Source organism: Equus quagga, chromosome 10 (assembly GCF_021613505.1).
Source record: "Equus quagga isolate Etosha38 chromosome 10, UCLA_HA_Equagga_1.0, whole genome shotgun sequence".
Classification (NCBI taxonomy): Eukaryota; Metazoa; Chordata; class Mammalia; order Perissodactyla; family Equidae; genus Equus; species Equus quagga.
Window position 1 is genome coordinate 73,675,359 of NC_060276.1, and position 16,273 is coordinate 73,691,631.

At 44.4% G+C, this 16,273-nt stretch overlaps 1 protein-coding gene across 1 annotated transcript in view; it reads right to left on the reverse strand.

Moving 5' to 3' along the window:
• The window catches only part of MSN (moesin), a 62,272-nt gene that overhangs the window by 17,755 nt on the left and 28,244 nt on the right, over positions 1-16,273 (reverse strand). The window contains exon 2 of the mRNA XM_046673202.1: positions 6,151-6,234. Coding sequence (XP_046529158.1) covers positions 6,151-6,234 — 84 coding nt within the window. The remainder of the gene's footprint in view (positions 1-6,150; positions 6,235-16,273) is intronic.

Below are 16,273 nucleotides of genomic sequence, written 5' to 3' on the forward strand. Positions count from 1 at the left end.
GAATTGAGACTGAAAAAGAACAAAGAGTAAAACAGATGACCCCCGGAACCCAGGCTATAAGGAAATCTCCAGTTAAGGTCCACAGGGTGCTGGGAATTATTTCATCAGGCAACTCTTGGCCCCATTTCCAACTTGGAAATGGGGCCAAGCTTTGCTTGCTTCCAGCTTTGCTTCCAGCTGAGACATCCACTCCAGAGTAAAGAGAAACTTCAGTTTCTAGTGAGACAGAGTATCTAGGTCCTGGTTCCAGGAACAACATCTGTAGCTCCAGTGACTAGGATCCTTACCATTCCACTCAGAAATGACTCTATGCCTGAGAAAAAAATTCTTTCTTGGCTCCCTTTGACCCCAGACAACTCATTTGGCCTGACCTAGTTATTTCTCAAAGCTGTCTTGGAAGAAATCCTTCAGCAGCAGAAAATAATGAATGCATATACTCAGGGGAAATGGGGGGAGATACAAGTAGATGGCTGGAAGCCAAAATTTCTTTGAAGCCCCAGGTTTAATTTTAATCATTTGTGTAAATTTTATATTCTACTCCTTAAGTATCTATGTTTTAATAATGAAATAGATAACATCTACAAGTAAAATTGATGCTCCAAGATACTAAATCACATTCATCCCACAGCTCTGTGTACCTCCTAGAACCTGCCACATAGATCTAGAGGGACCAGGACCTCAGTTTATAAGATACTGGTTGTGGATTCTATTCAGCCATACAATACAAACCCCCAAAACAGACTGTGGTGTATTTTAGGGTCCAAGAAGCATAAACTGGAAAACTGGGGTCCAGTGAGGGGAAGAGATTTGCCTCTGAGAAAATCCTTACTAACTGCCAGAGGCATCTGGATATAAGGAAGAACCCCCCTTTGCCTCTCTTTTGCATGTGAAGGCTGCATACATCTGAGGTCTGTGGAGGGGAGGGGAGATCAGGTCAATTCCAGAGCTCAGAGCTCCCCTCCTCATATCCCCATACATCTATCTGAGTAAAACAAACTAGTGACATAATCAGCCACTTCAGAAACCCAAAGCAGGATTGGGAAGCAAGGCTGGAGTCTCAAGAGGAAAACTGCATGAGAAATTATGTGCAAAACTGCATCAAAGCCCAAACACTTGTGGCCCACTGAGATCCCATTACAGGCTTGGCAGCAGCTATGTCAACCACCCACCTGAAAGCAAATCACTGCACAACTGGAAAGTTTTAGGGGGGACTGCAACCATCACTGCTTCTGCTACTCCACTGCCTGTGCTTATGTGGCTATTTGCTCTATAGCACAGAACATACTCAGCTAGGGTTCTAAGTTTAGGGACCAAACTTTCTTCCACTCAGAATGTGAAGAGGCAAAGAAAGAGGAGGTCACAGAGGACACAGCTGATACAAGGCACTGGGAAAATTGGAAATGCTATATGCCTTGGTTCAAGCCACTATACTACTTCGTAGCTATCTGACCTTAAACAGGTCTTTTCCCCTCTCTAAGCCTCAGTCCCTCATCTATAAGATAGGGATGCTACTTTTACAATAATAGATGTTAGTTATTTTATAAAATAAAAATGGAAAAGAAGAAAAGGTTGCTGCCTTCAATGCAGAGTCCACAAATTCTAAGGACTTTACTGAGCCAGAAAATCTTCCTGATTTCATGGCTCCCTTATCTGAACTCCCAGGGCAATTTCCACCTACTTATTTAGCCCTTAATAGGAACAACCAACATTAGAATGCCTGCTATGTACCAGGATTTTTACTTTACTTATTTGAGGATTAAGTAAAACCAGAAAATCTCTGAGATTAGTGTGATTACCATTTTACTGAGGAAAGTAAAGTCCTAAGAGGCTAAATGAGTCATCCAAGGTCACACAGCTAAATAGAAGGACAGAATTTGAACCCAAGGCTGACACCAAATTCTATGCTCTATACACTACCTCCATAACCAACATGAGCCTCGAGGGCATTTCTTTCACTCTTTGTGGGAGGAGAGTTGCATGTACTTTTTTTATACTTCCACAGGTAAGGAGCTTCAAGTTCCTTAAGAGCAGAGATGGTATTTGATAGGTCTAGAGACTCTCCTCAAGACACAGTAGAACTTTAGTCAATATTGAGTCAGTCAAGGAATACATGAATGAATGGATGCTCTGAAATTTCACCTTTCTTCCAGAGCTCAAAGACTGTGAGGGGAGGGGGCAGGTAAAGCTAGACTAGAACTAGAGCTAGACATCCTAGCTGGGGAGGAGCCAGGCAGAGGGTTCTCAAAGTGGAATGCATCGCGCTGACACCACCCCCTAGTGGCACCTAGGTAATCAAGAGCCTTCTGAAGAACCTCAGGCTTTAGAAGTAGGGGTAAGTGACAGAATCACTGTAGCAAAAGAGTTCTCTCCCCTCCCTAGCTGTGAGCACACTTACAAGAAATAAAAGTAAACCGGAGGAATTCTGGGCCCCACTTCCCTTTCCCACAAGGCCTTGGACCTCCTCAAGCTATGAGTTCCCATTGTTGCCTGTTATTTATCACTGGTGCCAAGGAGAGTGCTTCCTCTCTAGTTGGCTTCCTCTCTGGTCATCACCCAGACTTCTGGGTTCCAGGATGGCCCCAGAGCTTTTGTCAATTCCTCTCAAGGAGTCCAACTCTTCCCTCCTATGGCCCAGTTCCACCAGGAGGGCCTCCTTGAATGATGGGTCTCAAACGCCAGACAGAATGGATGTCCTCCCTTATGCCTCATCAAGTTCGAGAGAGAAGAGATTATATCCCTCAATGGCCTATGAATATGTACCTCTGCAGATTCTCATCCAGACTTGCCTTGGCCTTGAGAGTGCCAAACGCTCAATTCCTTGTCTGAGCTCAAAACTTTTTTCCTTATACTTTTCACCTATGGGGTCCCAGCTCTGTCCCTTCTGACCTCACAGAACGTGACTGCCCCCTGCTTCCTATGACAGCCCCTCAGAGACCTCAAGACAGAGGACATATCTTCTCTTGAGCCTTCTCCAAGCCAAAAAGCTTCATTCACCCCAAGCAGAGTAGTGCAGTGGGGAAAAGTATAGTTTTCCAGTCAGAGCTGTATTTGAAACTCCATATCACAACTTCCTAACTACATAACCTAGGTTGTTTCACTTCTCATACGCAGGATCACTGTGAGGATTAAAGCACCTAGCCAGGGCTACTTCATAGTATACGCCAAATAAAGGATATTTCTCAAAACAACACTGATCTTCTGGATGGGAAGTCATAAACTTCTTAGTTTTCTCCTTTTCCTCTCCCCAAGAAGTATGAAAGTTTCAAGTCTTTCAAGGGCTTTGTTCTGAAGCAGTAGCTTTGAGAACTAGCATAGCAAACTTGCCAGGGCTCCCTACCATCTGGGCTTCCCTTAGAACCACACTCATAGACTGCAAACCAAACCAACACTAACAAAGAATTACCAGGCCTTGTGGCTTTTCAAAGTTAATAAATCTCTTTGCTTAAGGATTTTTCATAATTTTTCATAATTTTTCTAAATTATGCCTTACTCACCCTCCACAGCTATTCCCTTCCAATGCAAATGGACGAAGTCCCCAGTGTTAAGGGCAGGGGATGGCATCATTTGGCCTGAGAGGGGTGGGGTTTAGAACCAGGGCTCTGGGAAGGAACTCAGGTAGAGGCCAAAGGAGACTCTGGGTCCCAGTTGAACCATAAAATCCACACTGGTTGATATTCTCCCCCAGAATGATATTGCTGTCTGAAGCAAAGGGCGTAACAGCCTACATAGCACATGGATACCTTCCCCCTTATGTCCCAGAGACAGTAAGAAGCCTGTGCAGAAAGAGATGTCCTCCCTGCTAGATAGTTCCCCTCCACTCCGGCATTTGCCAACTACTAATTATACTCAAATGAGGCATTTACCTCCTTTTTACAGAAAGGAGTTATCTGAAATCCAAATAGTGGGGTTAAAAATGGGAAAGAAAGAGGTATGAAACACAGAAATAAATGCCAGAGATAAATCTGGTTATGTCTCAACAATTTAAGAGATCGGTTAGACATTGTACAGATAGGGAAACTAAAGCCTAAAGAGGGGAAAGGTTTGTATAAGGAGAATTAGTGGTGGAGCCAGCCCTAGTGCCCAAGATTTCTAAGTTTCTATCTAGGTGCCCTTTTGACTTCACCAGGCTCTCCTTTTAAAAGCTCTCCAATTAAAAACCTGCATGCAAAGGGAGAATGCAAAACCTTAATATAATCAAAATGCTGTCATTCCAGACTAGCATTATAATCAATGAAAGCTGTATGAATGTTGGCACATTAATTGTAGTAAATGTGTGTTTAAATGTTCCTCTGGCTAATTTGTACTTTCACAAATTAAATATCAATGACTACTTATACCATTTAAAACAAAACAAACTCCAGAGAAGAAGCAAGTTCCACCTAAATCCAAAGTTAGATACTCTGAGGATCTTAAGTCCATCTCCCAACTCTAGGTGATTAACAAGACAGGAAGTGTCATGCATTTGGGACCTATTATTTATTACATCTCTATTATGTACTGGATGCTTCACATAACACTCACTTCCCTATTGGTATTTTCTTATGGTCTTTCTCACCTGTTTCTAATTTATCCTTTTGGATTTTGTATCCTTATAAACCACTGTAACAAGCTTTTTATGAATAAGAAATGAGATATAAATAATACACTCTTTCATAACCCCACATAAAGCCTGTAAGGTAGGTGTCAGACCCACTTTTTTTCTTTTTTGGATGAGAATACCAACCCAGAGAGATTCAATAACTTTTCTAAGGCCTAGCTAAGAAAATGAAGATTTTGTTTTCTCATCTGTTCAATAGAGCCAGTACTAATTCCAGCACTCACAGGGCTTTGAGATAGTCAAATGATATAGTATACAAAATGCCTGTCACAGTACCTGGCATACAGTTAGTGCTAGATAAATGTTAACTCTCATCTGTATTAGTCCCAGACAACAATTTTCCCACTCTATCATATGACATCAGAGACTCGGGGACATGCCAAAGCTGTCCTCAAATTTATAGCCATCCTTTTCCTTCCTTTTACATGGAGATCTGAATAGAAAACATCCTCCCCACAATCCCCATCTCCATTCTCTCCTTGTTTTTCCCCTTGTGAGTCAGGAGTACTCTTAGGAATAGAATTATCTCATTTGAATATAACCTCTTTCGTCTTTTTTCCTTCCTCTTCCCAACTCCAGCAAAGTTCTCAGACAGTAGAGGGACTCACAGAGCAAAAGAGAAAGAGAAGCAAGAGGGCCTGAAAAATTCATCAAGGTGCCATGTGGTCCCAACATCCTTTACAATGTCAGACTCCCACCTCAGCAGAGGGCTGGTGGGGAAATGGGATAATGGCCCACTTGGAGGGATCCCAGTCTCTGGAAATGGGAGCCCCATTTTCATTCCTGGAAGTTTGGTCACGGATGGCATATTCTCTTGGCTCCTGGAGAGTCTTTGAATGCTGAAAGATTCTGTGGCCCCCATCTGGCTATTATATTGTATAACACATCCTTTCTGATAATGGTGATTCACAGTGAAGGGACCTTTGGGTTTGAAATGGGAATGACCACTTCAGCATTACCTCCATGGCATGACTACAGGAGATAAAGTACCCTCCTACTGTATTCCTCACCCTCAGTCATGTCCTAAGTCCCAAAATTCCTTTGAGGGAAAGGTACACAGAGCACACTACCTCAGGGAGAATAAGTTGGTTTCCTTCTACTAGGAAACAACAAAAAAAAATGTGACAGAGGCCATGTGGTACAGTGACAAGAATGTGGGGTTCAAATCCCAGCCAGATACCAACTGGGTGAAATTAAGTTATTTAATTTCTGAGCCTCCTCATTAAAATGGAGAAGAGATCACTTACATCTCTCAGGATTTAGAGGAAGGCTCCATGTGCTAATATTTTTAGAGTATCTAACATAGAGTTATACCTTGCTCACTTCTCTTTTCTCCCATGTTCAGGACCAGGGATAGTATTAGTCAGGACAACCCAAAGTACAGGCTGCCAAAGTTAACTTTTGCCTCCTTTGTTATTAAGGCTGGGGTCAGCCTTTGTTTTGACCTATCTCAGAGGAGCAAATAGGAGAAGAGATTCCCAAGAAGCAGTCATTGTGGTGGGAGCCACTAGGAGAAGTGGAAGAGGCTAAAGAACAATGAGTTCCTCTCTTACCTGGTCAAACAGCTGCTTGCCAGTGGTGTTGGGCTGGATGGCAAACTCCAGCTCTGCATCCATTGTGGTCACACGCACATTGATCTAGGATGAGATCAAAGAAGGCAAATTAGTGTCTGGCTCTGTGCTCAGCAGAGCGTGGGACAAGTGTCTCTGTTCAACAAGAGAAGAGAGAACTAGGATGCTAAGAACTGGAGCAACTTAGATATTGGTGGAAAGGAAGGGAGAATATTGAAACAAATAAACAATAACCCAGCCCTGGTCTCAACCAGCTTACTGAAAATAAAAAACATAGGCAGAGAGTAATGCTTACCAAGGGGCAAACACATGAATGCTAATCAGCCTACTATCAAGAGGAAGTAAGTGCTGACTGTACTTCTTCCAGGAAGCCTTCCCCACCTACATTAGCCAGCTCCAGGCCCACAGCATTCTCTCACCTCTGATCTATAGCCTGGATTATCGACAGCACTGCTCTTTGCAGAGGCAAGTTAAGAGCACGATATAGAACACTGGGTTCCAGACTTAGCACTGTAACTGGCTCAGTCTATAACCTTGGATAAGTCTTCTCTCTTTCCTGGGCCTTAGTTCCCCTCATCTGTTCAAGGGTAGTAATGGGAGAGGGGTCAACTACACTAGTTGATCTCCAAGGACCATTTCAGTGCTGACATCCATGGTTCTATATATCAACTTGCATTGTTAATGCTTCCTGTATTTATGTCTCATTGGTGCCCCTAGGCACAAGAGAGGAAGGGGGCCTCAGGAGAGGTAGGTGTGGGCAGCACAGAGGTGTACCAAAGCCAAGTCAGGAGAGGGATAAGGGACAGGGACAGGCCCAGATGAAAATAACAGGTAGCCACACCCAGGATTTCACAGGCACTAGAAAAAGCACCCTCCACCCTCCACCTTTACGAATAGATCCCCTAGCCCAGGTCAACGATAGCTGAAATTTCATCACTAGAGATTTGTTCCATTGGCTGAAAACTTGGTAGTGGTGGTAATAGTAGTAATAGCAACAATAAGCAGCAGCTTTCACATATGGAGACTTACTACTTAGTAGGCACTTCATATGCACTACCCCCATTTAATATCAACAATCACCCTGTGAAGTAGAGAGTATTATCTCCACATTGAGGATGAAGAAATAGATATTTGCCTAAAGTCACATCACTAGTAAGAGGGGAAGACAAGGTTTGAATTCAGATCTAAATCCAAACCTCACAATTTAAACCAATATGCTAAGCTCCTCTTACATTGAAATGCAAAATGTCTCCCATTAAAATAAATCAAAAATTAATTTTTTAATTGTTGGACATTTTGATTAAGTAATCTATATGGTTTAGCCACAATATGGCTTATTATATGGTCATATAAAATATTTATGAAGAGTATTTCATGCCCAGGGAAAATAGTTCAGTAATATTAAGTAAGGAAGACTAAGCAACAAGATTGCATGAGATCAATTTTGTAAAAAGTATGCATACAGAGAAGATTGGAATCATGCCCAAGTGTTAGTCAAGTCAGGCTTTGTTTTTGGATGGTGATCTTATAAGTGCATTCTCCCTTCTTTAAATTAAAAAAAAAAAACACTAATCTACATTTTCTAGGATGTTCACATACTACCTATACTATTGGGGGAGAGACTAAAAATAGAATTGTCAAAGAGGCAAATCCCCATGAAATTATCAGTCTTTGATACCTCTGGGCCTTTCCTGAGCACAGGGGTCAGTTAGTGGGGAAGAGGAGGCCAGACAGCCATTTTGCCAGCTAAATAATTCTGATGAGGACCAGGCCCGGGGAACAGCTTTGTAAATAAATCCCACCAGGGAGCCAGGGAGGAAATCTATTTCAGGATTGACAATGGGACAGGAAAGGCCCTGAAGGCAGGAACATGTAAGGCAAGTACCCCAGTGGGAGACAACGGGCAAGGTTAGCCACCTTGACTCAGTGTTACCCTAGGCTCCCTGCCAATCCAGTGACCTCCATAGAATGGTCCCTCATAAGGTAGGGAGAATAAGGCCCAATGGGCCAAAATTTGGCCTCAACATCTAGCCTCAAATCACCCTTGAGCTGGGTCAGGGGAGACCTCAAAACACCAATGACTGATAGGAAAGAGTGGAAAAGAGACAGTGGGCTTTTTAGTACACTGGACTTTATTCTCACCTTGGGGTTTCTGTCTTACTTAGAGTTACCTCTCCAGCACCCAAGACTCAGTGGTAATCACAAGATGTTGGCTAAATGAACAGTACTAAGTAAGGGGATATAAGAAATAGACAGATATAGCATAGTATACAGATTCAGAGGTGGGAACATTTTACATCTTGATCTTTTGTGCCATGGACCCCTCTGCACAATCTGGTCAAGTCCATGGACCCCATCTCAGAATATTTGTAAAAGCATGAAATAAAGTAGACACAAATAGACCAATTATATTGAAATAGTTATCAAAAGTTAATGTCTTTATTATATTAATAAATTACCTAGCACTGGGTCTTATTAGTTATTACTACTGTAATTTCAACATTGTGCTGAGCATAAATGATATTTCGAGAAATCTACCATAGCTAAATTTTAATATAAAAATATCTTAGATTTCCATTGGTGACAAAGTCACAGGTACTGCCATTGTGACTGCTTTTATTTTGCGTACATTCATAATTGAGAGAGGACGTAAATTCCAGTGAGAGTTTAGTGAAAACTAATATGTAATTTTCCTCCATCCAAGTTCATAGATCCTTCCTACTTTAAATTATATCCATGGACTTCAGGGAGGCCCGAGAACTCTAGGTTAAGGAGATTCCTATAAATTTATTTCCGTTCACCCAACATTAATGGAACACTATGTTTAAGGAACTATGGTCAGAGTAGAGCTGTAGGATCAATCCCTGAACCCAGGAGGGGGTCAGACCCCTCCCCAACAAAGGAAACCTTTTGTGGAAATAAGAAACCAGAGTTCAAAGGGGTATTTGTACTGGTCTCTAAGGATAAGTTAGAGTTGAAAAAGGGAAACGGTAGGAGTTGGGGGAAGAGCATCCAAGTGCCCCAGATAGGGAAAGCAGCACATGTGATGGCCCAGAAGGAGAGAGGGATGCAGATGGCTGTTTAGAAGCAAGCATGCAGCCCTACTCCAGGGTGAATGAGGCCCTCAGAGTGAAGAGCAAGCGGAGAAGCTGGGAAGGTAGGGGGAGGGGCTTCAAGGCTATGCTAGAAAGCTGGGCCTTAATCCTGTCAGCAATGGCTTAGCCAGCCTGGAAGTTGTGAGTAGGGTGCAGGAAGGATCAGAACAGGGGTTTTGGGAAGAAAGTGCCCAGGGATGAAATTGAGTTAAAGGGTGGGACTCTAGGGAAACATTTTACAGTCTGGGAGTTCCCTTTATTTCACACTATTGAGAAGAATTTTCAGAGGAAATAAACCAGTATCTCTTGCAGATCATGTCAATCACAGGTCACGTCAATCTAGCATCTTCAGGGTCTGGCCCACAGGCCCAAATATGTAACTCAAATATTTGTTAAAGAATGTTTCTTAAATAAATCAATTGGTAGAAAAAGGACCCAGCCTGGGTTAGGAATAAGCATGTCAGACAGACTGGTGTTGTTCACGCTTCCTCCCTCCTAGAGAGGGCTCTCCTAAAATCTGAAGATGTCCAGTTGGAACATACTTCTCCAGAATCCCTGCTCAAGGTTTCTGCCATTCCACTGTGGCTACTTCTCCAGGGAGAGCAGCCTGAGGTTTCCTGAACTTCACTGTGGAGACAAATAATCTTAGGTTTAAAAAAAGAATTAGAAAGAAAAGCAAACACAAAGGGACTTCTATTCTTGCCACCACTTAACTCATTGGAAAATGTGAGTCATGAGGAGAAGGTCCTGGGTCTGTGCTCTCCTGTTTTCTGTATGTCAGAGGAAGGAGAGAGAAAGGGTACTAACACAACTGGGGCCTAAAGGTGACAGGTAGAGCAGGAGTCTTGATCAAAGATCTCTTGTTCTTCCTTAGACTAATCTGGGACCTAAGTGTGTAAGATGAGCTTCAGGCCCAGACCTACTGCCACACAGGGCCCAGTGGATGCCCACCCTAGTGGGCACCCACTGCCCTCCTTTTAGGCTTGGCCTCTGCAATCTCAATGGGAAGAAGAGGAGGTCTAGTTTTGGAGGCAAGAACCTGAAAATAAAGCCTCCAAAGTCAGCAGAAAGCTCCTAGGCAGCCCCTCAGCTTGGCAGGAGTGGAGGAGTTGGCCTGGGTAGGGTAGCATTTCATGATGTAGTCCCTAGCAGAGAGCTAAATTCCTGCCTAAGCCTGTCCCTGAGGATCCAGGCACAGTCTGAGGTCAAAGACTGTGTCTCTGGAAAACATTAAGGGTTTAAGGAACAAAAAAATGTCTGGGTGTGGCAGAGAGGGTCACCCTCTCATACACACCAGCCCTCCCACCCTTACCCCAAGAACAATAAACCCACTGTTATTTATTGAACAATTGAACACAGACACTTCCCACACCAAGCCCTTCAGTGGACACTAACAAGTCCATCTCAGTGGTCTCCCATCCAAGGCCCTCAACAAAGTGGGATCTCTCCTGTGTCACCAGATGGCTAGCCTGAGAAACAAAAATAACGAGGCCAGATGCTACCTCTGCTTTGGCTGCAGCAGCTAGGGTACTTTGGTCTTTGGGCCTGGCCAGCTTCAAATAAGGGACACTCTCTTTCCCTAGAGACACGCGCACCCAGGTGAGTAGCAGCCAGGCAATAGTGAAAAGATCAGGTCAATGTTTCTCCTCACTTGCCCCATGTCACTGAAGTACAAGGTAGCTTTTTCCTGGAGAGGAGTTTAGGGGAACAGAGGAGAAAACAGAGAGAGTCAAATAATCACAAGTAACTTGCCTGAAGCACAGACCTGTAAGACTGTGGAACTGGCATTACTGGCCCCACTTAACGTATGAAGAAACTGAAGTGCACAGAGGCATGTGAGAGAAGGATGGAAATGAACACTGAACACTGAACTTACTGAGTACCAACTATGTGCCAAGCCCTATCATCCACAGTCTTATTTAACATCACTGAAGTCCCATTTACTCAGCCAGTATGTGGTGAAAATGGGTCTTCTGGATATTCCTGGAGTTCCTTCCACAACTCCACCTACCTCTCTGATCATGCTGATTGCACTGCTATCTTCAGACACCACCTTGGCAACTATTTTGGCCAAGGCCAAAACATTTTGGCATAGAAAGCTTGGGCACATCTGGGAAGCACTGCTTGGGAAGGCCCCCTCACTTGGGCAGAGCTTGTGAGTCAGCCAGCTGAGTCTGAGCTCAATGACCTCACCCCCTCCCCTGCCACCTCCCCATTCTCCTCAAGGGGCCACCCCCTCTGGGCTTTCAGTGGAGCTGCTGGTATGGAGAAGGCAAAGGTAAGAGAAGGAGAGGGGCCAGAGGTAGGACAAGCCCTACACGGGCAATCTCAGAACTTCAGTCTCTTCTTTGGACAGAGAACAGTCACCACGGTGTCACACAAACTGCCTATCTCCATTATTTAGGCTCCAGTACCCACCATTTCCTGCTATCAGAACTGCGGCCAGGGCAGGGCAGCACCTGGTCTGTCTTGCCTCTCGTGATGACAGCACTGCCTCAAGCAGCCTTTTTCCATAAGGGGGAAAACAAGAGTTGCTTTGAATCTATAGCCTAGGAGGCATTCTTCTCCTACCCCTCCTTCTGACTCACTCACTTCCCAGCAACTCTGCCTCTTCCCTGTTGACTTGGAAGTAGTACCTGGTACAATTATCTGCTCTGACTTCTTCCTGACTATTTCCAGACCCTTAACACTGCCCAGCCTGCAAGCCCTGCCTGGGGTTAACCCTTCCTATGCCTTCCTATGTGCCTTTTCCCGGTAATTTCTAGAAAGGAGAACCACAGCCAACTCCACACACACCCATAATTTAATGGATCAGCAGTAATTCTTCAACCACTCCAACTGCTGCAAAGGACATGAGAAGTAAGTGTCCCCTTTCACATGCTTTGGCCCAGTCCTGCCCTCCAAAAGCTCCCCAAGAACCATTTCAACTGAGAGACAAGGGCATATTGGAGACTGGGTATTACTCACCCAGTTATCATATATTTGGGGGAATAACCCCAAACATAACTAACCCCTCTTAGCAATGAGAACATAACTACCTTGTCGCTATGGGAGGAGAGCTCAGGGCAGAGGCCAAAGCTGAAAAGGTCAGAAATAGGTTACCTTAGCAAACTGCAGCTTCCCTATTAATCCAGCCTTAATTGCACACAGCCTTCTGCTCAACCCCAGGCTGAGGTAGAGTCCCCCTCTTCCCGTCAACACACGAAAAGTCATGAAGGAAACTGGCTCCCCACTGTTTTCACCTAACTCCAGGACTTACTTTCAAAATCAGCTCAGCCAAACCATACTCCAGGAGAAAACAACACCCACTCTCCTACCCGCTACTCCAGCCCATCTCTCCTTCCTAAGGTAGGTACAGAGGCTGCCCCACCAGCTCCTTAGCATAGCCGTTTCACCTCTTTACACTTTCTCAAGATTTCAATCCACGCATCCTAAAATCTCATCTGGCTCCTCCAGAATAACACCATTCTGAACTTCTCATCCCTGCTCTTCAAGAGAATAAACAGTCCAGAATCCAAAAACTGTCAGACCTGGAAGGGACCTCAGAGATCATTTGATTCAAACTGCAATATACTGCTTGGAAAACTGAGGTCCAGAGAAGGGGAGGCACTGGCCCAGGGTCATACAGCTGCTAGGCAGTGTGAGAGCAAGGACTGAAAATTTGCCTCTTGGTCCACTGGCCTATTTAATAAGCCATAGAACCACTCTGGCACTTAGAAAATAGTAGACACTTGAGACAAACTATTGTTGATCTGGAAAGACTATGTGGAGGAGGCTGGACCAGCTGGCTTCCATGAAAAACTGCAAGCTGGCTCTGCTTGGAAGTCTAGCTTTTGACAGAAGGCAGGCCTAACTTTCAGGCTCTGAGACACTCACCACCACTCATTCTAAGGAATAACAACATGGAAGGAAACTCAAAGATTCCTTGTTTCTAAAATTATTTTGCAAAAACTTGGATAGCAACTGATTGGGAAGGTCCCCAATAGCAGGCACAGCTAAGACCCAAGCTGGAGGTTGGAGGAGGGGGAATGCAGCAGGAAAAGAGGCAGGGAATTTAAGGAATGGATTTATATCCAGGTAGCCAAGAACAACACATTCTTCAATCTCCATAAAACTTTGAAGATGCTGAAATAAAAGAGGAGAGGGCCCATCATTAATAAAGAAAATCTCCCAAGCAGGTGAAGCCCCTCTCTGGGGCCACACCCAACTGGGCTTCAGTCTCTCCTATCAATTTCCTGCTTGGCCTGGCTTCCTGCCTGCAAGTTTCATAGGAAGTATTTGGAGACTGGAAACACAGACCATTTTGCAGCTGCCTGGAGATGCCAATTCTGCACAGAGTACTAGAAGAGAGCTTTACTCTCCCTGCTCAGGAACACATCCCAGCAACCTCTAGCATCACAGCTCTGGAGCACACTGGAGCTGATCCAAACCTCAGCTTGGGTTCCAACCATTGCTCATGGGATTTTTGCCCTGTCCTGTGCTCCTGGGTGTTAAAATCACTGAAGCCAGGATCAGTCAACTATGCATGGGCAGGGAGAGGCTTCCAGGCCAAGTCAAAAAGCTCTGTTTTCAACCCCAGAGCTAGGCTAAGGTCAGCTTCCTGCCAACCTTGCTGGTAAGCCAACGGCCAAACCTGGTACCTGGGGAACCTACAAAATTAGAGCCCTCATCCCAGAAATAATGGTCTCATCTCTTTGAAGAGCAAAACATGGTACAGTAGAAAGAGGTTTTGGAGCCTCTTTGACCTTCCTCTTTCTGAAACTCAGTTTCCGAATTTATAAAATGGGTCTAATAATATTAACCTCAGAACAGGCTTATTGGGAGACTTAAGTTAAAATACTAGACATGAAAGTACTTGGCACATTCATAAGCAGAATGTGATGATTGCTAACCCCTCCTTTTTAAGCCATATTATTACACATATCTTACCTCTTAGTAATGATTTAAAACAAAAACATGTTGGACTACAGAGGGCTAGGGGCTGCCCAAAAAGACCTCCAGAGACCCCTTCCAGCATAAAGGTCACTTTCACTTTGGCAGCAAACTCTAAACTGTGATTAGATTTCTAGATGGTTAGACAGTGTGAAGCCATGCACATCAGGTAGACACATATATATCCTTGCATTATGGTAAATTCTTTCTCTCTTGGGAGAGATGGGGATTTCCCCCAAGAAGCAAAGCCCTGGGGGGAAGCAGAACACAACAGAGTGCTTACGCTACCTTGTCCTTTTCAAAGGCTGCCTGATCTTCCGTCCTCATTCTGGGCTCTTCCTCGCCATTTTCTCCAATCATGTCTCACCAACATCCACAAGTCCCCACCCCCTCAACACAACCCATCAGGACCTCCAAATTCCTTCGGCTAGTATCCAGAAAAATCACAAACTAGGTCTGAAAACTGACTCATCAGAATCACCCAGGGAAATTTTTAAAATACAGATTCCCTGGCCTCACCCACAGAGATTCTGATTTATTATATAAGAAGCAGGGCCCAAGCATCAGCAGTTAAGACCTTCAGATAATTCTAAGGCCCAGCCAGATTTGGGAACCTCTGGCACGGAATACGGTTCCCTGAACCAAACAGCCTCTCAAGGCTAGAGAGATGCTTGATAGAAGAGAAACATAGCAAACAGACAGCAACTGCTGAGACATCTGGGCCACTGGACCTGGTGAATGGCTCTCCAGAGTTGAACACAGCCCACTTCCACAAAAGATCAGGGATGCAATCAATCCTGCTACTGCCCCCGAACCCCTCTGCAGCCTGGTCTTCCTATTTGTAAAGTAAGGCAAGGATTATCCTTGCCCCTCCCTATCTAATAACATCATTCCTCACCACCACAGACACTTTTGTGCACTAAAGCAATATTTCTGTTGTAGGAGGAACACAGCTTTGTATTCGGAAAACCTGAGTGCAAGATCCAGCTCCACCAATAATAAGCCATGTGCTCTCCATCTTCCCATAGAGAAACGGGCACAATGATGCCAACCTGGCAGAGTGTTGTGCAATGCTAACGTGGTGTTTCCCAAACTTAACTAATCATAAGAATCATTTGGGGCACTGATTTAAAAACCCAGATTCCTGCATCCACTCCAAACTCTCTCTCCAGACTCTCAGACAAACAGACTCTCCAGAGGAGCTTGGGAAGTAGTAGTTTTGCCCCAGGTGATTCTTATCCTCTGGGAAGCTTAAAAAAAAATCAGCTGGCACAGATGCTGTTGTGATGAGATGAGAGGTAGGACCAGAGGTCTGGTCCTCCAAAATGCTTTCGAGCCCAGAGATCCTCATGCAGGGACATTGAGGTTAGGACCCAGCAGAACAGGCTCTGGACCAGGCAGGAGAGGGAAGAGAAGACCTTGGAATTCCAATCAGAAAGCTAAGTGCTTTCTAGAATGGCCAAATCCTCCGTCCATTGTCCAGAGTCTTCCACCATCCTCTCATCTGGTTAAAAATCAGATAGTGGGAGGAAACAGCAGGTACAGATCCCTCACCAGCCAAAACACATTGATGAAAGTGCTCTAATTAGAGCCCCTAATCAAAATGCCTTCTTGAGTTCTCCGCCCCTTAAACGTTCCACAGTCACTCTTTCCCTGGGAGAACTTTCAGGCAAAGAGCAGACCTTAAATGACACTCTCTCTTTCCCGGATGCTCTGGGAACTTGGAGAACAGAAGAGACGTGGTGAGAGGATGCTGTAATTGCATACAGATGTGAGCATGTTGAGCATGAGTGAGGGTGGGAGTCTAAGATGGGTGTGATTAATTAACTGGTTAATTAGCTGGTTCCAGTGCACTGGAACTAGCTCACACTAGGGCTGATGATATACATCTCTTCATAACTGTTCCTTCAAGGACCTCATGTTGGTAGGTTGAAATCAGCCATGGTGAGAATATTTACACCTCAGGGATGCATAAACAGTGCAATCTTGGCTTCACCAAAAAAGTTCGTTGTTAAACATTTACCAGCCATGAGACACATGTGATGTAAACATCCTTAGGCCCATCTTACAAATGGGAA